General features: G+C 55.7%; 2 protein-coding genes across 4 annotated transcripts in view; one reads left to right on the top strand and one right to left on the bottom strand.

Annotated features, from left to right (window-relative positions):
* The first annotated feature begins 578 nt into the window (after positions 1-578).
* Positions 579-7,786, top strand: OVOL1 (ovo like transcriptional repressor 1). Of its 3 annotated transcripts, none has more exons than XM_040465890.1 (4): positions 579-978; positions 4,739-4,956; positions 6,739-6,928; positions 7,240-7,786. In XM_040465890.1, exons 2-4 carry the CDS (start codon positions 4,825-4,827, stop codon positions 7,533-7,535), a joined length of 618 nt encoding a protein of 205 aa, XP_040321824.1. In that variant the 5' UTR covers positions 579-978; positions 4,739-4,824; the 3' UTR covers positions 7,536-7,786. The 3 variants fall into 3 exon arrangements, with proteins under 3 accessions (XP_040321824.1, XP_040321823.1, XP_040321822.1); XM_040465889.1 differs by lacking the exon at positions 579-978 and adding an exon at positions 3,802-3,995; XM_040465888.1 differs by lacking the exon at positions 579-978 and having other exon boundaries at positions 4,629-4,956.
* Positions 7,787-8,064: 278 nt separating this feature from the next.
* LOC121023786 (uncharacterized) overlaps positions 8,065-25,803 on the bottom strand; it is a 32,264-nt gene continuing 14,525 nt past the window's right edge. Inside the window, exons 3-7 of the mRNA XM_040465887.1 lie at positions 11,827-11,952; positions 10,857-11,078; positions 10,471-10,585; positions 9,991-10,159; positions 8,065-9,598 (exon numbers count right to left, since the gene is read on the bottom strand). Coding sequence (XP_040321821.1) covers positions 9,561-9,598; positions 9,991-10,159; positions 10,471-10,585; positions 10,857-11,078; positions 11,827-11,952 — 670 coding nt within the window. The 3' untranslated portion in view covers positions 8,065-9,560. The remainder of the gene's footprint in view (positions 9,599-9,990; positions 10,160-10,470; positions 10,586-10,856; positions 11,079-11,826; positions 11,953-25,803) is intronic.

Raw genomic sequence — 25,803 nt, forward strand, 5'->3', positions numbered from 1 at the left:
GGGCCCTCTGAGACCCTTAGAGCATCAGAGAGCGCCTGGAAGGAGGCACTTTTACCGACTGAAGGCCCAAGGCTCCAGTCTGACCAGCACTCCAGCCTCTCTCCCTGAGACACAATTCTAGAAGTTCCCACCCCCAGGGCAGAACTTTTCCCTGGCCTCGCTCTCCTTCCAAAGCTGAGGAAAAAGCCCAGAAGTGGGCACATGGGGCTAAAAGGTCACAGTGGAAGGGAGATTAACAGCTACCAATTTGGGTCCTAGAGCTTGGCCTTGAGCCCTTCACTTCCCCCGCCCCCAGCGTTTCTCCTTTGTAGTGTCAGTATTAATGTGCTGGGACTAACGCTGGTTTCTTGAGGAGAAGCCCAAGCACCTGTACCCAGGGCCCGAATTCCATGTCTTGCACTGAAGGGGATGCTGGGGAAACCCCGTACTCCAAGCCCCTGCTGAGGAACAACGAAGAGCCAGGAAGGTACTTGAGGGTAGAGAGATGAGCCCGGAAACAGCCTAGAAGCTGTAATGAGGTGCTCCCAGATGTGGGTGTCCCAGGGCCTCTTCCAGGCACCCCCTTCTCCGCATTTTGGGGTCTCTCTTGTCTATCTTGCCAGTTCGCCAGCACATGCCTGTCCCAGGGAGCCGCTTTTTGTCCGGCCGCGGTGGACAGGCCTCTCGGTCATCTTTGGGCCCCAGAGTATATGTGTGTGGGTGGGGGGAAATTAGGCCTCCAATGAGGATCATTCTTGTCATTCCTGGGAAGTGCTGGCAGCGAAGGACATGTCTGCCACACTCTCCGGGGAGCGAGGCAGGGAGCATAGAAAGCCAGACACGGATGGAGACAGAAAAGCAACTTGGGCCCGGGCAGTGGCCTAGATGGGGCTCCTGGCTGTCCCATGGGGCGCCGTCTCCCAAAGCTGCCAAACTGCTCTAGGCTGGGGTGACCCGAGGCAGACTCCTGCCAGGCCATTTGTCCCAGAAAGAAAGCAGGTGAGGGCAAGGCCTCCGGGCGCAGGGAGGACTAGAGCGGAGGGTGGCCACTGCCGATGGTTACTTCTGACAAGGGTGGTGTCCCACAGGGGCGCGCGGCCCTGTGGTGGCCAGAAGGGTGGCAAGGACGCGCAGGGAAGCACAGTTCACGGCCGGTCGGGGCCATCCGCCCTGGCGTGAGGGCTCAGGTGCTCCGTGTTAGCGTCGCTGTGGCCACGGCACGACAGGCAGTTGGGTAAGGGGGAAAAGATACTGCCTGAGAGAAAAACTTGGCATCCGCAGTGGGCACAATGGGCTGAGCAACCGGCCCGTTGTGTTTCCAGGGCCGCCCGCCTCTGCCACCCGGCTGGCACTAGCTGCCTTTCGGGCATCGAGAGCTGACCTGCTGGGGCCGGGGGAGATGGGCGCGGGGGACTCCTGCCTTCCCTGATAACACCAACCTGGGCCGTGCTGATACACTGACCCTGCCCGTTCAGAGCTGACTTAACCACACCCCGGGTCAGCACGAGCACCGGCCCCCGTGTGGTCAGAGGCCGGGTCCTCACATCTGCTTTACCTGCTCTCCCTGGGGAGCCGGCACCGGGCCCCGTGCCCGGCCCCGACCTGAGGCCTTGCTGGGTAGGGGTAGGACCTGGCCCTCTGTCCAGTATTTGGCCAGCAGCTCTCAGTCTGAGGGAGGCGGGGCTTGCCGGGGGAAGGAGGAGAAGGGCCTCGGGTGGCAAGCTGCTCCCGGCCCGGCCCTCGGCATCGTCCGGTGGAAGCGAGCTGGGCCAACACGAGGGGAACCCGCGAACCCCTGAAGGAGTAGGGAGAGGGCCAGGCTGGTGCGGCCTCGCCATTCTCCACAGCTGTGGGCGGGCGATGAGTAGCCACCGCCGCCGCCTTGCCGGAAATGTCTAATTAGGGGACAGAGAGCAGCACAAGCAGGGCCCGACCAGTTCTGCTTCCTGTCTCCGGCCACCCAGTGACACCCAGTGACAGGAGCGGCATGCCCTGAGCACGCCCTGTGCGTGCGGCCGCGGCAGGGCCATGCTCCCGGGGGTGGCGGGAAGACAGGTTTGGCGGGGTGGACGGGATGAGGCAAACGTCCCCACCCTGGCAGCCGAGTGGCGGTGCGTCCGGCCTCCCCTGCCCCTGGCTCAGGGTAGAGGCAGCTCCGAGGCCAGACCGGGCAGGCTCGCTCCCTGTCCCCAGTTCCCCAGCGCCGGCATTGCCAGGCTTCTGTGGAACGGAAGAGGCGGGGGCAGGAAGCGGGTGTTCTCCCAAACCGGCCTGGACCCTTGGAACCCTAGCCGTGAACACCTCACCGCCACCCCCTCAGGGGAGCAAGGGAGCCAAAGTGACAACTCACTTTGAGCACGAACAAACTGGTTAGCCCTCACCTGCCGTCACTCCTCCCTCGGCCGCTCCTTGTGCAGGCGGTGTGGCCGGGCTCCAGCTTTCAGGAGCCTCGCTCAGGCTATGCGATACCGAGAGACAGAAGAGGGTAGAGGTTTCTGTTTGTCTCTACCTGGATTGAGAAATGGAAATTGTCGTTCAGCTTTGAGTTCTTGGCCAAGATCTCCGGTGGCTGGTAAACCGGCATCAGAAGGGGAGGGGTAGACACACCCCTGCCTTCCCCCAGCCCCCCTCCTGTGCACACAGACAGCCAGCCAGCGCTGTGGGCAGGCCGGAGGGACCCCGAGAGCTCGGGCCTGATGTCCAGCCTCCCGGCGTCCAGAGAGAGGCGCCACGCCAGCTCAGAGGCCAGGCCAGGGCCAGGCACTGGTGAATCAACTCCCGGAATGAGGTGGCTCATCAAAGTCCCCTGGACAGGCAGACGCCAGTGCCAGCAGAACGGGTTCTGGGCGGCAGGCGGGCACATTCTGCCCTTGTCAGACCTTTGTTGTGTTTTGAGGGGGCGAGAGCCAGGGCCTCTCCCGAAACTTGGGTGCTTTCATATTCACCCTTCCTCCATCAGTACGTTCCTCTGCCTTCCACCTCCAGCCTTGCCTGCGGTGTCCCGGGAGAAGACGGGAGGGCAGTGGCCCTCCTGCCCTGGGACCACCCCTCCCTCCCTGGGTCCTGGTCCTCTCTGTCTCACCAGCTCTGGGGCAGGGGGTGCTGAGGGCCTTGTTCGTGTCTGAGACCTTGACTCAGCCTCCTGAGTCCTTCTCCCTGAAGACCTTCGTCCTTTCCTTCCTTTACCCTTCTTGACCTTTCCTTTTGAAGCTTGGAAAATGTTCCTAGCTTTTGGGCTTTAAGCAGAGCTGACCCTTGAACAACAATGTGGTTTGAACTGCACGGGCCCACCTCTATGTGGATTTTTTTCTGATAAATACAGTACAGTGAATGCATTTTCCCTTTCTTTAAATTTTTTTTTTAAACATTTTTTCATTTTTAAGAGTGAGAGAGACAGAGCATGAATGGGGGAGGGGCAGAGAGAGAGAAGGAGACACAGAGTTCGAAGCAGACTCCAGGCTCCGAGCTGTCAGCACAGCGCACGACGCGGGGCTCGAACTCATGGACCGCGAGATCGTGACCTGAGCTGAAGTCGGACTCAACCGACTGAGCCACCCAGGCGCCCCTGCATTTTCCCTTTCTTACCGTTTTCTTACTAACACTTTTTTCCTCTGGCTTACTTTATTGTTATAATACATGTAACCTACAGAATGTGTGTCAGTCAACTGTATCTCTTATCGCTAAGGATTCCGGGCTATGAGTAGTTAAGTTTTGGGGGAGTCAAAAGTTCTATTCGGACTTTTGACCGTATGGGGGGGGGGGTGACGGTCAGGGCCCCTATCCCCTGCACTGTTAAAGGGTCAACTGTATAATAGTTTAGCCTTTTGGGAGGAAAGATACCGATAAGTGAAAACATGAGTTCGTTTGCCCCAGCTCTGTCGGCTCTGAGACCCGTACCCTGTGTGTCACTGAGGCAGCCGTTCGTCTTCTCTACTCCGCACTGGGGCCAAGCCTCTCTGGCCCCGTTTGGTGTGAGGTGTCTGCCGTGGGGAGCGGCCGCGTCAAAGGACTGCCAGGTATCGGCGCCTCGGAGGGCGGAGGTTGGGAGCCCAGCCCTCGCTGTGCCACGAGCAAGCAAGCGGTCCCTGCTGTAGGGGAGGGTTGCGCAACCGCCGGGCAGGCCGCCCAGGAGACTGTTACACCGCATCCACCTGCTGCTCCCCGACCTCCTCCCTGCCCCACCTCACCTGGCCTGTTTGCCTGCCGAGCTTGGCCAGTGGGAGTGGGGAGCCTAGAACCCTGATGGCTGGCAACAGCGACACCCGCCAGCCTGGAGGACCACTCAACACCCCCACCCCCCCACCCCCACCCCAGGCCAGCAGCCCAAAGAAGCAGCCCAGAGTGGCTCAGGCCACCAGGGACCCTTCAGGGGCAGGGGTGGACCCCTGGGCCCAGGGCCTCCAGTGGTGCCCCTTGTCCACGCAGGAGCGTGGATGAGGCCCGGAATCCAGAGGGACTGGCCCAGGTGGGGCAGGCAGACAACTCTGGAGGGATAATTGGCAGGGCAGGTCGGGTCCTCCCAGTTCCGCTAAGACACAAATTACTCAGCGGGCAGGCCTGTGGGCTGTGGTGCTTGGCCGGCGTCACCTGTAATTACCTTAATGGGGCGGGAGGGAGGTGCAGCATGTATGGGCCGGGGGCAGCCCTGCTCTGCCGTTTGCCTGCAAGGGGCAGCCCGCTGCCAGGCAACCTTCCTGAAATCCCACAGGGTCCTGTTCTCCCCACCAAGCCCCTCACCTGGCATTTCTTCTCTCTGCAGTCAGTCTGGGCTTCTGCCCACCACAGCCCTACCGGGAGCCAGAGCCGTCAGTGGCTGAACCCCCGTCTTGCCCCCTGGTTTTGGACATGAGCCTTCGGGACTCCAGCTATAGTGTGGCCCCTGGGCCCTGCGTGGTAGCCCAGCTGCCCTCTGATGACATGAGTCGTTTGGCAGACCCCCAGAGCAGAGACCACGGCTTCCTGCGCACCAAAATGAAGGTACCGACCCTCACACTGTCTCCAAGGACCAGGAGCGTGTCTATAGTCCTGTGTCCGGCCCACAAGACGTGGCACAAATGAGACCTAGGCAGTAGCTGGCCTTGCATCTGGGTCCAGGGTCCCGTAGAGAAGTGAACCCAGCAAGGCACAGATGGGGACGGAAAAGAAGAGAAGCAGGTGCGATGGGACAGTGTCATACACTGAGAAGGAGCAGCGGGGTGCAAGAGACATCCCACCCTCCGGAGGCCATTCCAGGGGTTGTTTCCTTTTGTTTCTGGCCTCAAGGGGAGCCACCTCTTTACGAGTCCCATGGAGACGTGAGCCCGGCTCAGCGCCTTCTCCTTCCTGGGTTCCCATCCGTGCCGCATCCGGAGTGAGCTCTGGAGTCCACCTGGTGGTTAACTGTCTCTTGAGGCCTGTGCCCGGCGGCCTCCACCTTCCCCGGGTGTGCCACTTCCGGCCCCCTCCGCATGAGGCCCGGGGTCTGGGGCGAGAGCTGGGGAGCCGTGCTCAGCAGCGGGGGCAGTGAGGAGCGTGGGCCCCTGCTTTCGAGGAGCGCGCAGACAGCAGGGCTGTCCCTGGCTAGGCCCGCGTTCCTGAAAGTTCTAGGATCCGGAAGCACCCGCCAGCGGTGATGTAGTGGCAGGGTTCTGGTAGCCCTTTTCTCTGTGCCAAAGGGCCGAAGAAAGCTGGCAGTGCAATGCTGTTCCTTCCTCTCTTCCCTGTGGGGGCCAAGTGTGTGTAACTCGAGGGAGACCAGCCACACGTGTCCTGGGTGCTTGGCCAGAGAGCCGGCGCGGTGCCCCTGAGCCCTCGCGGGCCTCCCTCCCATCCCTTGGATCCTGGTGGGTAGGGAGGCCGTGCAGAGAGAGCAGAGGGCCCAGGATGGCAGATGTGCCGGAGGAGCGAGTCCTGACCCAAAAGGTCTCGACTAGCTAGCAACAGGCGGCATCGCCCCAGTGCCAGAAGCGGTGGAGGAGGAGGTGCGGGGTGACGGGGTGACCCGGTGCCCGGGGAGCTCAGAAGGGGGTGCCGGCAACCGGCCGCCCGCAAAGCACGACCAGCCTCCGGACGGTAACCGAGGTGGAGGGTGGAGACCACGTCTCCCCGTGCTGGCCAAGGTGCTGGACAGGTGCCCGGGGAGCAGAGGGTGGCTGGGGTTTCCTTCCCAATGATCCAGGGCAGCGGGGGGGAGGCTGGGAGGGAAAGATAAAGCAAGACCGGCCCTACATGACAGTTAAGGCACTCACCTCCACACCGGAGATATGAGGTTTTCCGTAATCACAAAAAAAAGAAAAAGGAAAAGGTTTATAAGCAAGAGAGTCGTGAGGAGGCAGAGCGACTCGAGTCATGCTGTGGTGGGCCCGGCTCGGGTCAAAGCCGGGGGCCTCCAGGCTGGGCCGAGGGGGGCTGCCGTAGGGCCCGCGCGGCGGACATCCCCTCGGAGAGTGAGGTCAGAGGGCAGAGGTGAAGAGCCGCAGATCGGAGCTCACCTTTCTACCAGGTGATGGCGAACCAGCTGTTTGTACAGGTGGTCAGTTGCCCGTCCCTCGAGAAGGTAAAGGGGCCGCGCGGCAACCGCGAAAGGGGATTTGGGAACCAGACAGGAGGCCCGACCGTTGACCCAAAGGTGCCCTCCAGCCCCACCACGGCGGGCCTGGGGGCCCAGAGGTGTGGAGCGCGGCTTCCCCCGGGAGGCGGGGGTGGCTTTGTGTCCTCCTGCTGTGTGGACTGCAGCCACGGCTCCTGGTCATCTGTCACCAACACCGTCCTCGCCTGCAGGTGACCCTCGGGGACAGTGCCGGCGGTGACCTCTTCACCTGCCACATCTGCCAGAAAGCCTTCACCTACCAGCGCATGCTGAATCGCCACATGAAGTGTCACAATGACGTCAAGAGGCACCTCTGCACCTACTGTGGGAAGGGCTTCAATGACACATTCGACCTGAAGAGACACGTCCGCACCCACACTGGTAAGAGGAGCCCCTTGGCTGGGAGCGAGCACACCCAGACTCTGCCCGGCCAGGGCCACGCGGGGGACCGTGGCGATGCCCGCTCGCCTCGGCGACGGGGCGGCCTCGGAGGGGCGCCTCGGAGCTCAGGCCCCAGGTCCTCCTCAGCTCATCGGTGAGGCCACTCGGGGAGCCGGAGGCGGACGGGCCTCCTCTGTTCCTCTTCCCCGGTGTCAGGTGGCCCGGCCTTCCTGAGTCAGGGAAGCTGCCGGCGGGCTCCTTGTCGGGACCCTGACACCGGCCCCCCCTTCCCCCCCACCCCGTCCCTGCAGGCGTGAGGCCCTACAAATGCAGCCTGTGCGACAAGGCCTTCACGCAGCGCTGCTCCCTGGAGTCTCATCTCAAGAAGATCCACGGCGTGCAGCAGAAGTACGCGTACAAGGAGCGGCGGGCCAAGCTGTACGTGTGTGAGGAGTGTGGCTGCACGTCCGAGAGCCAGGAGGGCCACGTCCTGCACCTGAAGGAGCACCACCCCGACAGCCCGCTGCTGCGCAAGACCTCCAAGAAGGTGGCCGTGGCCCTGCAGAGCACCGTCACCTCCCTGCTACAGAGCAACCACCACCTGTGAGCGGTGCCGCCCGGCCTGGGCCCCCCTCCCCGCTGCCTGGCCCGGTCCTCCCGCCGCCACCCCTTGCCGGACATGGCGATGGGGACCGCCGGAGCCCCCCAGCACACGTGCTCACTCAGGCGCCACATCGAGTGAGCTCTGCTCGTGGCTGCATCTCTGTCTTCCGGGCAGAGGCCGGGCCGAGCCTGGGCAGCCACGTATGAGTACGGGGCGGCCGTGAGGCCAAGGCTGCCTTCAGGTTGAAGGAGAGCACACCTAGAGACGGGACTTCCCTCCCAGAGGAGGCGCGGAGGATCCCCTTTCTGCCCTCTGGAGGGCAGGGGCGGGGCCCGCTGGGCGAGGACCGCAGAGTAAAGAGCTCCCTGCACACCGAGGCTGTGGGGGAACTGGCAGCTGCCTGGGGGGGGGGGGGGGGGATCTAACGCTCAGGGCCGCGGTGGGGGGCTCTGCCCTCCCCACACGGAGCCGCAAACCCGCGTGTGCACACAGGAGGCCTTTCCACATATCACCTCATTTTTAGGAAATCGACTACAAGGTGCCAAGGAAGTTTTATTTCCTTTTTTTAAAGATGACAAATGTACAGATATTAATATATTTTTGGTGCCGATGGCGGCTGTTTTTAAGAGAGGATGGAGCTGGCTTTTCTCCCTCCCCATGCGGTTCTATTTATCCTGGACATTTCACACCTCCTCTGTGCCTTGGTTCTCCTGAGACGTTTAACCTGAGACTTTCCTCCGGCCCTGCCTGGGGAACGCGCTGCGCTCTGTTCTTCCCCTTGGGCCGGGGTAGCGCATCACACTGGCTCTTCCCTTCCCCTGTGACCCTGCCTCCCTCCCACATCCTTTCAAGGCAAGCCTGGGGGTTCCCGAGAGCCTGCTTGCCTCCTAATAACAGACCTCCTTTTGTGGAACGAGAGTCACCATGGCGAAGGCCACGTTAGCCCAGCTGCGGCTCGAGGAGGAAGCCCGGCGGAAGCGAGGGGTCTTTGATGCACCCGGTCCACTGCCTGAGACACTGAGAAGACTATGGGGCCAGGCTGCAAGGCCTGCCTTTTTCCTGGTTGAGTGAAAAACCCTAGGACGGCAGCAAAAAAAAAAAAAAAAAAAAAAAAGGGGGGGGGGGGGGACAGAGAATAATAACCAGACACATCAGAAACCTCTCAGGAGGACAGTATTAGATGGCTATCAAGTTATATTTGTAGCCGATTTTCTGAGCATGTAAGGACAGAGCCGTCCTGGGGTTGCTTGGCTCCATCTGAGGATATCAGCCAGGCTCTATCGGCTTGGCTGTGCCTCCTGCTGAAAACAGGAAAGGGGCGTGGGTCAAAAGGGAGAGAGGGGCAGGAGTGGAGCCAGCCTGCAGAAGAACGAGAAGGCAGACTCGAAAGAGGTCCGCGGAACACGGCGGGCTGGGCCGCCCAGCGCAGCCACACCGTAGGCAGCACCAGCGTTGGCTGCCGACGGGAGGCAGGCTGCCCTGACTTCCCTCCGAATGTGTATAGATCGTTTCAGAAGACTGCTTTAGTTTAGAGTGTCTGGGAACTGCTGTATTCTGGAAGTTAAATAGTGTGAGATAACATTATCTGGAAGCCCTGTTTCGTCTATATTTCTGTGTCCCTGTGCTGTTGCAGTCTGGGGGAGTCCTAACGCTCTGTGTTGTCTTTTATTTTATAACTTTCCCCCAACTATTAAAATCAAAGAATTCTCGTCTTCTGCATTTCCGCTTTTTTGTCCCATGGACCTCTTTTTCCACCTGCAGGGAAATTAATCAAAACAATTGTCGCATTCTATTCAAAGATCTACCCTTATATGGTTACCAGTAGGCCTCGAGTCAAGACAGGAATCTGGCCTGGATAGATTAGGTGGCCTGGATAGATTAGGTGGCCTGCCCGTGGTCTCGGCAGTCAAGGCCTGCGACCCTTGGGCTGAGACTCTGCTCTCGGCTGTGGCAGCCGGGCTTCCTCTCAGCTCGCCTCACCTGCCTGACTCCCACATCCTGACGTGGGTCTCCGCCAGGCCAGTGCAGTCACTCGGGGTCCCGTTTCGGCTTCTCTTCCCAGTTCCCTGCCAGGACCACGGAAGGAAAACCGTGATCCCAAATGACAGGGCACAAAGGTCACGTCACTTCCGGCTCAGACACCTGGCTATAGGGACGGCCACGTTTGCACAGCGCTTGTTCTGTGCGGGGCACACTTGTGTTTCACGCACACGCGCTCGCTTATCTTTCGGCCACCGTCTGGAAGGTGCTGTTACCACCGCTGGCAGAGAAGGTAGGTAGTGGCCCAAGGTTTCCTGACCGACGAGTGGGTCTGGGCTGGGAGCAGACAGCCTGGCCCGGGCTGTGCTCGGAAGCACGGTGCACTCTGCTGCGACGGAGACCAGGAGGCAGCATGCGCCTCTAGGCAATCCGAGCGAGACCGGGACTTTGAGATTAAGGGGCCCTTCCCGTCACCTACCCAAGATCGCTTGCAGAGACATGATCACTCTGGGGACCTGGTCCCTGAGTCCCAGTTCAGTGTTCTTCCATCCTGGCCCTTCCCTGCTAGATGGACAACGAGGAGGGGCGGCTGCCAGGCGTGGGCCTTTGACGGGATGTTCCAGGCGGTGGGAAAAAGCGCCCCGGTGTGAAGAGAAAGGAAAACGTGGGTCCGACGCGTAAGGCTCCCTGGGAGAAGCCCAGAGGATCGGAAGGGCCCCTAACCCTCCCTGTGGCTCTTTCAATAGCCAGGCACAGAGGATTTTTATCTCTAGAAACCTCCAAACGTGAAAGGCCAACCAAATCCCATTTCTCCCTGTCCCGAGATGAGCAAGAACCCGTTGTTTGGAACCCAGATGAATAATTGTTGTGTCAACTTTAGGAGGAGCTGGGGATAAGCTTCTAGGAAGCCAGGGATGGGGGTGGGGGAATGTTCCTGGGGCCCCCTGCGAGCCTTTACTTTCTCTCCCACTCCTTTGAAGAACTCAAGGGTGGGACACCTCTCAGATGAGCCCTTCCGTAGCAGTATCAGGCCAGGCAGTCCCAGTTCGAGGGCCCATGATGATCTCCAGACTCTGCCAGGAAAAGTAGGGGGCCTCCGCTGACTGGGAAACGGGCCCCAGTCAGGCAGGGGGAAGAGACGAGTGGGAGTCAATATATAACCAGGGACACACACGTGTGGCCAGACTACAAATGCCGGGAAACCCCAAAACGAGTCTTTTGCAGCTGAAAGAGTAAAGACTTCTTGGAAGAAGTGGAGCCCCGGCTGGGTTGGAAAATCGGGGATCTGCATAGGACAAAAGGGGGGGGAAGGTGCTTGGGGGGAGGGAAGAGTGGGGGTCTCACCCAGAAGGGAAGAGGTGTGGGCCGTGGGGTGGGCAGAGGGCCTCTCTATTTCCATCGGCAATCTGGATGCTTGCTTTGTCCTCAGCACCACCACAGGCAGGTTCTAAACCCCACCCAGGTGCCCGTAAGAACGGATGAGAAGGTGAGAGTCCCACAGGAGAGCTGCCCGGGGCCCAGGGAGATGGCCTCGTCGAGGATGGAAGTCGAGTCCTCTGGTCAGAGCTGAAAACAAAGCAGACAAGTGTGGGGTGGGAAAACTTTCTAACAACCGGAAGTGCTAGGAAGGTTTATACCTTTTTATGTGTTTTCTATTTTTTTTTTTTTTTTTTTTTTTTTACAATAAGCATATCTGACGTTTACAACCAGAAGATAACGTTGTAAACTAGTTTAGGGGTTTTTGCTGCCACAAAGTTCAACACATCCATGGGGAGACGGGGCTGCCCTCCCCCGAAAAGTGAATGTGATCTTGGACAAGGTCACAAGTGTGGCGTCAACAACCAAAATGGCCTCCCTCCACTTTGGGCTGCTCACCGGCAAGCGGGTCTGAGGCCCGGCCCTGTCTCGTGCTGTCTACGCGGCCCCCGGGCAAGTGACCTCGCCTCTCAGCTTCCTCATCTTTAAAGGGAGGTGGGTAGGGGCGCCTGGGTGGCGCAGTCGGTTAAGCGTCCGACTTCAGCCAGGTCACGATCTCGCGGTCCGTGAGTTCGAGCCCCGCGTCGGGCTCTGGGCTGAGGGCTCAGAGCCTGGAGCCTGTTTCCGATTCTGTGTCTCCCTCTCCCTCTGCTCCTCCCCTGTTCATGCTCTGTCTCTCTCTGTCCCAAAAATAAATAAACGTTGAAAAAAAAATTTAAAAAAATAAAAAAATAAAAAAATAAAGGGAGGTGGGTTCCTAAGTTCGAGAGTCCCATTCTGGTGGAAAGACTCTGTGTCTCTAGGCCCCCATCTCGATAAAGTCTTTGAAAAAACTCACAAACCGCAGTGGAGACGGGGAGGTGAGAAGGCCTGAGAAGTCGCTCGGCGGCCGGCAAAGACCGGCAACACAGCTGCTGGCTTGGGGCAGAGGGAAGGCTTCCCCGGGTGGTTCCAGCTGCAGAACCTGGGCCAAGACGAGAGGATTAGGCGGGGGCAGACCCCACTGCAGGGAGGGCACGACTTCCAAGCCCCGGCACGGCTTAGCCATGAGGTGGCCGCATGGGGTGGGGGTGGGGGCAGCGGAGGGGAGCCCCAGACACTGTCGCTAGAGGGCCGGGAAGCCATTTGTAAGGAATTCCTAACAGGACTGCATCATGGGACTGAAAGCTGGACAATACAACCCTCAGGACTCTACCCATGACATTCTAAAAGGTGGGGGGGCCAAGGTGCAGCGGTCATGAGTTCCAAACCTGTTCACCATTCCCAGGAAGGCAGAGCCAGGGTGGAACGCCAGTGAACCGCATGGAATGGGACAGAAAACACTGGGAAGAGACCAGCTGGGGGCGGCTGTCTCATACTCTGGGCTTGAGGTGATGGGGACCTGGACTTGCTGGGGGAAGCAGACCCCTTCTCACTGCCTCTGGCCCTCGCCCATCCCCTAGGGCCACCCAGAACCAGGCCACTCCCTCGGGACACCTGACTCCATGATGTCCTGCCCTCCTCGCGTCCAAGACCAACGTGCCCTCCTCCGTTCCTCACGCACAGCCCCCTTCCCGAGTTTCCACAGTCTGTTTTGACGTTCCATCCCCCATCCCCCATCCCCCATCCCCCAGGGGAGGCTGGCAGATGTGCAGATTCTGGTCTTGGGCAAGGGACGTACATAGAGAATTAGATCTTCCAGGTTCTGTTTCCTGAATATAAGAGCTGGGCATCAAGTGACAGATTTCCTCTGTTCTTCCCTTGTTCTCTCTGTGTAAATGGGCTGAGAACTTCTACCCTGATCGACGTTTCAAAGTAGAATAAAATACCAGTCAGGTAACTACCGATGTGCTCAGAGGAGAGGGCCCGGGAGCCAGCCGCCCTGTGTAACCTGCCTCGATCTCAAACGGGGCACCGCCAGCCCTTAGACTTCAGCCCTCTCTTCAAGCTTAAGGGGTGGCCACCCCCCGCCCTGCAGAGAGGAAACCCCGGGCGGGGCTGCCCCGGGGCAGACAGCAAGTGCCACAGGGTGGACTGCTCTGTGCCAGGCTGCTGGGCCACACTGCCCATCGGCATCAACAGCGGCCATCTCATCCTTGAGAGCAGAGGGACCGCGGCATTCCTGGTGGGAGACCAAACGAGAGAGGCTCCGAGGGCACCTGGAAAGGCCGGGTGTCACTCACTCACTGCTGACCCCAGAATTCTCGGAGCAGGCGTTCACTTCAGGCCCACGCGTAAACAGTCCTTGCACAGCAGCTAACCACTGCTTCCATCCAGTGAGCTCTTACTATGCGCCAGGCAGCTTCGAGCTTCGCTTCCCTCTGACGTCATCACTAATCCCCACAATGACGCCAGGAGGTAGCTATTACTGTTCCTATTTTTAGACAAAGAAATTGAGGCTCAAGGAGATTAAATATCTTGCTCAAGGTCACATGGACAGCAAGCGATGAGGCCGGGCTCTAGCCTGAGGTTGGTTGGACTCTCAAGCTGGGGCTCTTTCTTGTCTCTCAAATTCTCCATGTTTATGAAACGGGAGGGTTTTTCCTTCCCATCCTCTACTAATTCTCTGGACCCTGAGCACCCACTCTGCGTCAAGCACTGTGCTGACACATTGGCTTTGCAAAGATGAATAAGGTCACCTTCTGGGCCACGGAGGTGGCCCAGTCCGTGCGGGAGGGGGGGCGGGGGGGGGCGGGTAGGGAGGGACAGGCGCACTAGTGGGTGAGCACTGAGGACGGCAGGAAGGGGCTGCCTCGGAGCCCCACCCTGGAGCACAGATCTCTGAAGCTCCCCAGTGCCCCCCATGTCAATAGGGTTGAGAAAAAGGAAAGGAGGGAGAAACCCGGACAAGGTTGAGCGCCCACCTACCAGCCCCAAGGTCGGCACTGTTTTCTGTCCAGAAGAGGAAAGTGAAGCCTAAAGAGGTCACATACTGTCAAGGTCATCATAGCCACCTGACTCCTGGCCAGATCCCTAGGTTCTCACCGTAGAGCATCACACTGCCTTCCCAGAAAGTGTGTGGGAAAAGGAAAAAAGAAAAGGTAGTTCTGGAAACTCCTAAGCCCAGCTGCAGAGACCACGGGGGCCAGGGTGTCAGAGTCTAGCTCCTCCCACAGAAATGCCAGGTGGCATGTCCCTGCTAAAGTCACAGCCACAGCCATCTTCCAAACAGGCCAACCCTGGAGAAAGGGCGGGAGGGGAGACACTTAGGGGAGTGAGAGCAGGTCACGGCGTTCCAAACCCACAGGAGCGCCGAAGTGAACTCCCAACACCCACCCGCAGTGTACCCTGACCTCCTCCCTACAGTCCCAGTTTTCCAAGGTAGTGATCTTTAGTGGGGAAGAAACTCATCCCGTCCTCACCACCTAGGCTCGTCCGGCCAGCTCCTGCTCAGCCCCCTCCTGGCCTCCCCCACCTCTGTCGGGGGGGCGGGTGGGGCTCCAGGTAACAGGCCTGGGCGCCTCCTCCTCCCCACGCGCGCGCACAGGCACAGGGCAGGGCGCAGGGCGGGCCAGTTGCTGAAGGACACCAGGAGAACTGGTAGGACTTGTGTCCCTTTTGCCAGAGGCACAAACAAACCTGCCAGCGGTAATAACAGGGCAAAGGAACGGACCGCCTGGGACTCAGGAGGAGGACCGCAGGATCTCTGCCAGCGCACCCCTGCCATTAGGACCCTGCTCGGAAGCAAGAGGGGCCCTCCGAGAGTGGGGTTCTCTACATTCCTGCCCCGACAGACCTGACTAGTACCGCCTCCCCCACAAGACGCCTGCTCGATCGTTCTCTTCCACTGTTCTCGAGGGGTTCTGAGAGGCGCGTGTCAGAGTTTTCTGAAGCATTATGCAAGAGCCTCTGGGGGTCCACCACCACCCCCAGCCAGAGGCCGGTATAAGGGGAGGAGGCAGTGAGGTTTTGGAAGTCGGGGCAGAAGGGATGGAAGCCATCCTTACCGGGATTGGTGCCTACACGGGGAGGAATGGTGTTCCCCAAGGAGGCCAGAGTGCTTCTGGGGTGAGCACTGGGGGAGGAGACTTTACAAAGTTGGCTTTATTGGGGGGGGGGGGGTGGAGGGTGGAATTTGTTAAAGAAAACCTAGAGGAAAAAGAGCAAAGCATCTATGGTCCATTTGGGAGAGTTGGGTGGGGGGAAATCGGTATGTACCCAAATTCAAAAGGGTGCATTAAAATGCAACGTAGGGGCGCCTGGGTGGCTCAGTCGGTTGAGTGTCCAACTTCGGCTCAGGTCATGATCTCACGGTTCATGAGTTCGACCCCCACATGGGGCTCGCTGCTGTCAGCACAGAGCCTGCTTCGGATCCTCTCTCTCCCTCTCTCTCTCTGCCCCTCCCCTGCTCACTCTCTCTCTCTCAAAATAAACATTAAAAAATTTTTTTTTCAAGTGCAATGTAAATTTTAGCTTTCACATAGAGAGTTCTTACATACCAATTAAAAAAAAAAGAAAATACACACCACTGAAAACTGTTAATAGTATGGATGGGCTATTTGTGAATGAGCTTCAAATGACAAAAATCATATGAAAAAATTCAGCTTCATTCATAATCAAGGAAATGAAAATTAAAATCAGACCTAGAAGTCTATCATAAAACTGGTCATAATAATGAAAACTAGGAACAATCTAGATATTTAATTCTAGACTACCGTTAAAAATTATAATGAAATATTATAGATCTAATAAATTTGATATCACAAAAATATTTACTAACAGGAAAATGTTTACAATATGTTAAGCTTAAAAAGCAGATTCCACGGGGCGCCTGGGTGGCGCAGTCGGTTAAGCGTCCGACTTCAGCCAGGTCACGATCTCGCGGTCCGGGAGTTCAAGCCCCGCGTCAGGCTCTGGGCTGATGGCTCAGAGCCTGGAGCCTGTTTCCGATTCTGTGTCTCCCTCTCTCTCTGCCCCTCCCCCGTTCATGCTCTGTCTCTCTCTGTCCCCAAAATAAATAAACGTTGAAAAAAAAATTTAAAAAAAAAAAGAGTTTTTGGAAAAGGAAATGTAAGAACCATTTGCTTCATGTATATACTCTTCTCCAAGAAGTGGAGACTCTCCTCCCACTTGGTGATCATGGAAGTAGGGGTAGCATAAGAATGGGCGGGAGGAAGGCTGATGTCGGAGGTCACCCAGGGTACAGAGCTGGGGCCAGGAAAGAGATCCCAGGATCACAACCCTGACGTTACTCTGGAATCGCTACGGGGCCCACGACCTTGTATGGGAAGCCCAGAGGATTTGGGGCGCCTGGGTGGCTCAGTCGGTCAAGCATCCGACTTCAGCTCAGGTCGTTATCTCATGGTCGGAGCTCGAGCCCCACGTCCGGCTCTGTGCTGACGGCGCAGAGCCTGGAGGCTGCTTCGGATTCTGTGTCTCCTCTCTCTGCCCCTCTCCTGCTTGTGCTCTGTCTCTCTCTCAAAAATAAACAAACATTAGGAAGAAAAAAAAAGAAAGACAGCGCAGAGGATTTGCAGTCAGAGGATGTGAGTGACTCTTATGTCTGCGAGTTGGCACCAAGGAAGATGCATTATCTTTCTGAAACTCGGGAAGTAACAGTAACACAGGATTCTTGTGAGGATTAAATAAGATAATTATTTGCTTTGTGAGGTGTAAATCCCTAAACAAATGTTGGATGTTGTGGTGAATAACATTAATCTCTGGTTCATCTTGAGCAGGAAGGCTGGCCAACTGCTACGGTCAAGTTTGCGCTGGCTGTCGAGAATGCTGGAAATGCCGGAGGGGAAAGATGATGTTCCCACGGGGTTCGGGCAAACTGTTAGATTTCCTGGGCCATGGTAAGAGAACATAAAAAGAAACAGAAAACAAACTTACTCTGAGCTCAGAGGGAGGTGTTTGGAGACCTTCTGACTACTGTTTAAGGAAAGAATACGTAGCCTGTGATGAGAAACCCCGGGTCGGTCACGTGCTGGGCCCTGGGAGAAAAGGGCACAAAGCGCAGAGGTCTGTGACTCCCTTCCCCTGTACTTGTTTACTGATGTTCCGGCAAGATGCTTGGGGGCTGAGTTGGGTGGACCGAGGATGCCATAGCTCGTCATCTAAGGAGACTGGGAGAGGCTGGGTGGCGGTTCCGGTTAGGTGGGTCCCCACCCTGCACGAGACAGGGAAGTCACGGCTTCTGTGTGGGGGCGGTTGGCGCGCTCATGAATCATAAACCCCTCTCGTTCATAACTGGTCAGCTGGTTCTTGCAGCGCCGCTCACGGTTTCTACGCAGTATGGTGCTAAACGTACACCCTCGAAGAGCACCACTTTCTTGGTCCCACTGGACGAAAGGGATTTGCTGGTCAGACGACAAGCTTTCCGAGTACCGACCACACTTGGGGACTCAGTCTTGACTGCTCCGCTCCAAGGCCTTCAAATGAGGGGCATAATCTCCGCTCTCCTTCCTTTTTTGCTCCTTCCAGGACGCCCCTCCTGCCTTTCCTTCTGTTTACCTCCTTTCCTTCTTCCGAGTTGGTTTCATTGATCTTCCTCTCCCTGTTCCTCAGTTTCCCTCTCCTTCTCCTCACGGCCACCTTCTGCAGTTCTGGATCCAGCCAGCATCTTCCCCTGTGCCCTTCATGTCAGAGGCACCTGCCACTTGGAGCCACCCGATGCCAGGGTGTCCTGAGCTAAAGCCCACCGGTCTGCAGTGAGAGGCTGCCCCTTCTGCCGGGGTCGCTGAGGCTTCCTTACTCCTCGCTGCACCTCGTCCCCTCCTAAATTCCCCAACAAGACTTTTCAAATCTTTTTGTAATGAAGTTTTTTCCTAATCCTCCTGCCAACCTGCCAACCTGGCTCCCTGCCCCCACCCCAGGCCCCTCTCTCTTCTGCGGGGGCCTCTGATCCATCTACACCTCGCTGAAGCTGACGCGTCCTAGACTGGAAACACGTTCCAGGTGTGGCTTCGCCTCCTTGTTGGTGATGGGCAGAGGTGGGGACAGCCTTGTGCTTGTGTGGGCTGTCCCCTCTCCCCCACTCTAGGCTCTTCCGCCCCTCCCCGCTATCCCGCGGGGGGGGGGGGGGGGGGGGGGAGGGTTTTTTTCGGTCTCTTTTATTCCTTAGAGCCTCACCCCACTATATTTTTTCTAATCTAAATCTCATTTCGAAATCTCCTACCCAAAGGGTTTCCCAATGCCTCCTGGTTTTGAATCAACCTGTTGTTTACGGCACATCCAGATCAGAAATAGAGATGTCGCGGGGGAAGGGAGGGGGAAGGGGGAGGGGCGGGGGAGGACTAGATCTGATCCTACACCCTGAAGACACTCATGTGCCTGAGACAGTCATTGGATTGGTGGCACCTGGACAAACAGATCTATTCCCTCCTTATCTCCCGTGAAGGAAGAAGTCTCAGCCAAGTTGAGGACAAGCACCGGCCAGAAGGCAAATACCAACTTGGCCATATTCCTCCCCTGGGGAGACGTCTGAGGAAGAGCTGTCAGAGTAGGTCCGGCGGCACTGGGGGAGAGCCCCTCTCAGCAGCCCACAGAGTTCTCTGCCCCCCAAGGTGCCCAGTCCCTCTCAGGGGCCATTTCATAAGAATATGCACCTTAGTCCCCGACCCATGACTTAACAAGGTGCAGTTCTGGCCACAGGGACCCTGAGTCAGGAGCAGCCTCTGGGGCAAACACAGAGAAGTGGGTCAGTGGTTGTTTTGTTGTTGTTGTTGTTTTAAACAAGCGAAGCAGGTTATTCCCTGTATGCAAAGGTTGGCCCCGGTAACCTGACAGCTCTCTGTCACCAGCAAGGAGGGGTCACCTGTGGTCCTATCCACGGGCCACACTTATTCTCCAGAAGAGGCTGAAGGACCAGTTTGGGGCTGAAATGGCGACCCGGACCTCTGTGTCGTGCTCTAGCCAAGACATTTCACCGTGATTTTTATTTTAAAAATCTATTCGAAGCCCCCATTCTGTATCTAATTCCCAGAGAGCCAATCCCTTCATCTAAATGAGCGGAGTGGAATATGGACCTTAAGTCAGCCTCTAGAGGCTCTTGTGACCCTCTCCTCGAGGGGAGTGCCGCGGACAGCAACTAGGCCTTCCCGCTCCTATAATTTGAGGAGAGAAAACCACACTGGCTGCCACAGCAAAGCTCCCACTCTTGGCACTTGGTGTCACTGTCGCTTCACCTTGCCTCCGCTCAGAGCCTTCCAGTGACTGGTGGAATCACCATAGAGGAGCAGAATCCCCTCTCCCTCCTCTCCCGCCCCCCATGCACACGCGCACACACACACACACACACACACACACATACGCACACATGCACAGATGCCTGGGCAGGAGCCCAGCTCTCCTGAGGAAGGGCAAGTGTCCAGGCAGAAGGATGACAGAAGTGCCACATGGTGAATGGAACGAGGAAGGGCCCCGTCTTCCCTGAGCAAGGCTTGGGTGGAACCCAGGCTCCTGGAAATATTGGGTGTTGACTTCGCCAGTGTTTTCGTAAAGCTCAGAATTGTTCAGAAGACCATCTAATAGCATAAACGTGCACGTGCAAACACTAAGAGTCACTTGACATCGAGGGGCAAATTTTGGTGACGGAAACACAGAAATGACCCATTTATAGCTGCAAGGCTGGCTGTCTCTGTCCTTTCCAAGACCTTGGCTACCAAGCCTTCGTCCATCCCCGGTGCAGGATTTGACACATTTTTTTTTTTTTTCTTCTCATAATAGCTTTCGGCAACCAAATGAATGCCATATTCCCTTTTAGTTAGCTTAGTTAATTAGCATAATTAAACGTCTCCTCTTGCTGTGTTCCAGGGCCACTGGTCTCAATCCCTTTTAGCCTCTGCTGTTTCTCTTTCCTCATTCAACAAGGATTTAATGAGCTCCCGCTGGACTCGGGGCCCACTCCGGAGTCTCCTTCTGCAAACCTCCAACCCCCAACGTGCCTTGTCTGTAGAAGATTCTTTCGTCCTTGAGGCTCTCCTGTGGGTGAATAACTCTTAGGAGTATAGTGGCTCCCCCTCCTCCGGGGCACACGGACCTAAGAAATCGAACTCCTTTACCATCCACGAGGGAAGGTGGTTCAGGGTAAAGGGGAGGCCTGAGAGTCCCTAAATAGCACAGGTTTAGCGAAAAGCCACTACCCAACGAGGAGTCTGGAAGGGGCCGCCTGCCCAAGCCACGTCCGCGCTTCGACCACACAATCTACAGCAGGTCACAGCATTGACAGCCTAAGAAGTTCAACGACATCTAGGTGACGGGGCTTGCAGCTACTGTGATGTTCCCTGAGCCCTGGTCACCCGGCTGTCCTGAGCAAGAACTCTCGGGAAGGGGGGGGGGGGCTTCACTGTGCCCTGCCAGCTGAATTCAGACATCTCGACACACAAAGGAGCGGGGCTCGCCATCTCCCTGCGGCCTCGTCTTTGAAAACAGCTGGTGAGAGTACCTCCTAGGTTCCTACGTTCCACCTTGTTCCCCTTTGAGTCTACCTTCGAATGGTTCCTGGAACATTCCGGGGCTGGAACTAACTATCTAGTCTGGTAAGTCATGCTGGAGGTGACCGAAGGCCCCCATGATGAGGAGTCACAAGTGGCTGAGCTGCCATTTATCCTATTTCTGGAGATAAGAGTGTTGAGGCTAAGGTCAGGAGTGAGCGGCTCCAACCAAGAGTACCATGCGGCACTGGGTCCATAGCCCCAGCTGCTTCCTCTCGGGCAGCGTCCCCAGGGAAGCAGATGCCAGAACCCCTGGCCTGTGGGGTATGCGAAGTGAGTCAGCCTGAACTCCTCTTGAAGTAATTCAGCATACTTTATGGGCTTTACCCCATTGATCTTACTAACGTCCAAGGAAGGAAAGAAACAAGGAAAAGGGCAGAAGGCGTCTCATTTCATCAAAACAAAGTGAACGTGGAGGAGGAGCCTTTGGGTGAACGAGCCGATATTCACCCAAAAATACAATGAAGGGGGCACCTGGGTGGCTCAGTCAGTGAAGCGTCCAACTTCAGCTCAGGTCACGATCTCACAGGTCATGAGTTCGAGCTCCGCGTCGGGCTCTGCGCTGACAGCTCGGAGCCTGGAGCCTGGAGCCTGCTTTGGATTCTGTCTCCCTCTCTCTCTGCCCCTCCCTTGCTCATGCTCTGTCTCCCTCTCTGTCTCTCAAAAATAAATAAACATTTAAAAAAATTTAAAGACAACGAAGAAGCACATAGAAACCTAAAAACACAGACCCTGGCCCTGCGGCCACAGCAAATCAGACAGGTGATCGTGTGCGTGTGCGTGTGCGTGTGCGTGTTTGTGTGTGGTTCGGGTCCTCTACTTCGGTGGCCTCTGGTAATCTGACAGATCGGACTGATTTCAAAAGATGGCAGAATTTGGGGCGCCTGGGTGGCGCAGTCGGTTAAGCGTCCGACTTCAGCCAGGTCACGATCTCGCGGTCCGTGAGTTCGAGCCCCGCGTCAGGCTCTGGGCTGATGGCTCAGAGCCTGGAGCCTGTTTCCGATTCTGTGTCTCCCTCTCTCTCTGCCCCTCCCCCGTTCATGCTCTGTCTCTCTCTGTCCCAAAAATAAATAAACGTTGAAAAAAAAATTTTAAAAAGATGGCAGAATTTGATCCCTAGGTGCTAAAAAGGGAACCAAGGGACAAACATCCCCCCCCCACCACCACCCTGCCTGCCTCAAACTTTGTAAATGACAGAGACGCTCACCAGAGTAATTAGCAGAAAAAACTGTCAGCTAAGTGGTTTGAGAAGGTGTGGCTGGAAGCATTCTATGTGTTTTCTCTAAAGCCGATGTGTAGACAGTCAAAAATACGAGTTTAACGAGCTTATTAATTTGGAGTGACTCTTCATCTCTTATAGTGAGGTCTGGGGTTCACCTACTTCACCTTTGACATCAAAGAGGTAGCTACAGGGTGTTTGTCCCTGAACATTTCCTCCCGAGTCGGCTCCGGGGACGCCTGCCTCAGTTTACCTTTCTACCCAAACAGGCAACCGACCCAAACAATTCAGTCCCCAGTGTTTCATAGAGGGAGATAACGTCTGGTGCTTAAAGATGCTTTATGACCTTTCTTATCTCCTGCTGTCCCTCCTTGTTCTGCCCCCAGCCACCTGAAATACCTCCTGAAATTGATAGATACTTCCATGGTGTGGGGCAGCAAGGTCACCTCAGTTCAGCACACTACACGGTGCTGATATCCCTCAGGAACTTAGATGTGTCTTGTGAGAGCTGGAACTCATCCCAGTTAACTCCTACAAATTCGTAAGTTTCTCTAAGGCTCCAACTCAAAGCATTTTAATTCCAGTAATACTGCTTGCTAGAGTGCTTTCTAGCCCTTTCGATCTACAGTATTTCTAAACATTAATTTAATTGAACTTAAAAGAGATTGTGCCTAATGTGCCACGACGTGGCCAACAAATCCTAAAAACCGTGTCTTGCTGACAGGGTAAGTCTAACTCGGGGAAGAACCCTCTCAGCACTGTGGTCCCACAGCGGACTACAAATCCCAAACCGCCGCAGGTGCTCCCTCGAGGCACACGTGAGTGACGTCACTCGCCAGGGGCTTGGCTGCCCTGGCTGGATCTAAGACGCTCTCCCTCTCCATTCGGTTTGTTCTTTAGAACTAATATTTGGGATGCCACTTCAATATTTTATGCTACTTCTGATCCATGCCAGCCTGGAGACTAAGATCAAATAAGCCTGAAGCTGAATCCTTTGTCACCATTTTTTCCAGAGCCCCAGGACAGCATTGTGACTATCCAGGGCTACGTGTGACCTTGCTGTCCCACACCATGGAAGTATCTATTAATTAAACAGACGGGCAACCTTATAACTAGGTCAACCACATATATTCCAACTTAAGCCCTTGACTCCATTCCTTTTTTTTTTTAATGTTTATTTATTTTGAGAGACACAGAGAGAGAGAAAGAAAGAGAGAGAGAGAGAGAGAGAGAGAGAGCGAGCCAGAGAAGGGAAGGGGCAGAGACAGAGGGAGAGAGAGAATCCCAAGCAGGCCCCGTGCTGTCAGTACCAGCGTGGGGCTCGATCTCATAAACGATGAGATCATGACCTGAGCCAGAATCAGGGGTCAGATGCTTAACCAACTAGCCACCCAGGTGCCCCTCCATTCCTTTCTCTGAAAGATTATTTAGGGGAAATTTCTCACTGACCAATAACATATCTCATGACTTCTGACATCTACCTCAATACACTGAGCCTTCTCTGTGAGAGTTTTCATTTTTCAGACTCTCATTCTCATGGATTTTCCTGTGATTCTGAGGCTATAATCAAGACAAAAGGAAAGTCCCAATCCTGTGTGTGCTGGCTGAAGGAGTACAAACCTTAAGATAAGGGAGGGGCGCCTGGGTGGCGCAGTCGGTTAAGCGTCCGACTTCAGCCAGGTCACGATCTCGCGGTCCGTGAGTTCGAGCCCCGCGTCGGGCTCTGGGCTGATGGCTCAGAGCCTGGAGCCTGTTTCCGATTCTGTGTCTCCCTCTCTCTCTGCCCCTCCCCATTCATGCTCTGTCTCTCTCTGTCGCAAAAATAAATAAAAACGTTAAAAAAAAATTTAAACCTTAAGATAAGGGAATCTTGGGGGTGCTTGGGTGGCTCAGTTGGTTAACTGCCCGACTTCAGCTCAGGTCAGGTTCATGAGTTCGAGCGCCACATCAGGCTCTCTGCTATCAGCACAGAGCCTCTGTCCCCTCTCTCTCTCTGCCTCTCCGTCACTTGCGCTCTCTCTCTCAAAAATAAATAATAACTGGGGTGCCTGGGTGGCTCAGTTGGTTGGGTGTCTGACTTCGGCTCAGGTCATGGTCTCATGGTCTGTGAGTTTGAGCCCCGCGTCGGGCTCTGTGCTGACAGCTCAGAGCCTGGAGCCTGCTTCGGATTCTGTATCTTCCTCTCTCTCTGCCCCTCCCCTGCTCAAGCTCTGTCTCTGTCTCTCTCTCTCTCAAAAAATAATAAACATTTAAAAAATAATAATAAATACATAATAAAAAGATAAGAGAATCTTAGAAAAATCATCATAACATTCTAGGAATTCATGGTGCAAAAGTTCCTGATTCTACCCTCCTACCCCCAAACCAGTGGGAGACACAGACCTGTCCTTCCCTGGGCTGACTTATTTCCTCCAGTTAATTTTTTTTTTTTTAACATTTATTTATTTTTGAGACAGAGAGAGACAGAGCATGAACGGGGGAGGGGCAGAGAGAGAGGGAGACACAGAATCTGAAGCAGGCTCCAGGCTCTGAGCCATCAGCCCAGAGCCTGACGCGGGGCTCGAACCCACGGACCGCGAGATCGTGACCTGAGTTGAAGTCGGACGCTCAACCGACTGAGCCACCCAGGCGCCCCTATTTCCTCCAGTTAAGCATCTTCCTCTGAGCTCTCTTCCAACTGAATCAGTGCCCAACCGGTTACCTCCCAGGGCTCCTCCAGGGCATCACCAAGTAGAAGTCCTTCCTAGGGGGTGATGGCACCATTCGGGAAGCCTAGCACCTCCCTGAGAGTGCCACCCTAGCCCCTCTGCCTTTGGTAGGTGCGTGGGGGAGGATTCAGGAAAGAGGGGTGCCTTGGGGTGTAGCAGCCCAGGTCCAAGTGAGTAACTGAGCCCGGGGGCAGGGAGAAGGCCCGAGCAGGGAAGGAGCTTCGTGAGACTTGGCTGCACAGGTCTGAGCTGGAGGCCGTGCTAGAAACTGAATGACGAAACAAAAACTCCTTCTCAGTAGTGATCAGACTCCCAGATTAGCTCGGCTTTATTTCTTTTCCTTTTTTTTTTCCAATTCATCTCTGTATGAATTTTTTCCTCTGGGCACATGAAACTTGCACTTTACCTCTTCTTCTTCAGGACTCATGCAGAGGCAAGACAAGTGGGAAGCACCCGGCTCTGATTCTGTGCTGGATCAGATCGCAAGATCTTTCTCCTTACAAGCGTCAAATCTAACCAACAAATGTGTTGGTCGGATATTCACTGAGTGTTCTGAACCAGGGGCCCCAGCAGTGAGGAGTTATGAAAGCCACAGCCTCTGCCTTCAGGAGCTGCTGTGGGACCAATCAGGCCAGCACGGCCGTTCCTGGCTTTCCGCTCCTGCCCTTGAAAGAGTCTGTGCAAGGTCAGATTTTTCTAAACGGGAGCCTCAGCCCTTACTGACTCACTGGGCAATCAGACACTTTTTCATTTAAGACTCATCTCCCACTGGTAACAGCTTTTGAAAGTTAGCCTCCAGTGTGTCTGTCCTCCCTCCTACTCAAATGCTCTAGAAGAGCTTCATATTTAAATAAATCCGAGTGTGAATCTCTGGTGAAGTGAAAAAACTCCTTCTGTAAAACGAGGAAGTCTTCCCAAATTTGTTTGCCTTAGCTCAGAATGGCATAAAGAATTTTTTCTAGAACTGGCCTCCGTTGCATATTCTATATTCTTTTCATCTTTGTGGGTTTGTTTTTTTTGTTTTTTTTGTTTTTGAATTTCCAAAGAAGAGGTTTGCCACCTAAACCGCAAAAGGGTTGATTACCAATTTCTGTCTTTCTGCCTCAAAACCTTTAATGTCCTACAGATACAAGTCATTATTACCAAAGGACCTGCATCATAGGTGAAAGAGGAATTGGAATTACCCTCACCGGTGCCCTGGGGATCCCAGCTCTGCTTCACTGCCTGGGTAAGGTCATTGCTAAGGAGATAACGCCTGTCACGGCTCACAGGCCTCTCTGGTGACCACATTTCAGAACCAAGAATTGGTGGCCATCTGATGCATGACCTGGCGAACGGCCAGTGTATCTTCGGTCTCAGAAACGGAGATTGTCCCAGAAAGCCGAACGCCACAAGGCTGCCCACAGGACAGCTCTCAAAAGCCGTTTTCTGCTGCATTCGTTCCAGGGCCTGCTCAGGGGCCTCTAAATCAT

Source organism: Herpailurus yagouaroundi, unplaced genomic scaffold (genome assembly GCF_014898765.1).
Source record: "Herpailurus yagouaroundi ecotype Mexico unplaced genomic scaffold, PumYag 569, whole genome shotgun sequence".
NCBI lineage: Eukaryota > Metazoa > Chordata > Mammalia > Carnivora > Felidae > Herpailurus > Herpailurus yagouaroundi.

Bases quoted from the DNA above. Each gene is read 5' to 3' on its own strand.
- OVOL1 (XM_040465890.1), top strand. From the start codon at position 4,825: ATGAGCCTTCGGGACTCCAGCTATAGTGTGGCCCCTGGGCCCTGCGTG. The intron at 4,957-6,738 runs GTACCGACCCTC...CCTCGCCTGCAG, and splicing joins TCCTGCGCACCAAAATGAAG to GTGACCCTCGGGGACAGTGC. The intron at 6,929-7,239 runs GTAAGAGGAGCC...CCGTCCCTGCAG, and splicing joins ACACGTCCGCACCCACACTG to GCGTGAGGCCCTACAAATGC.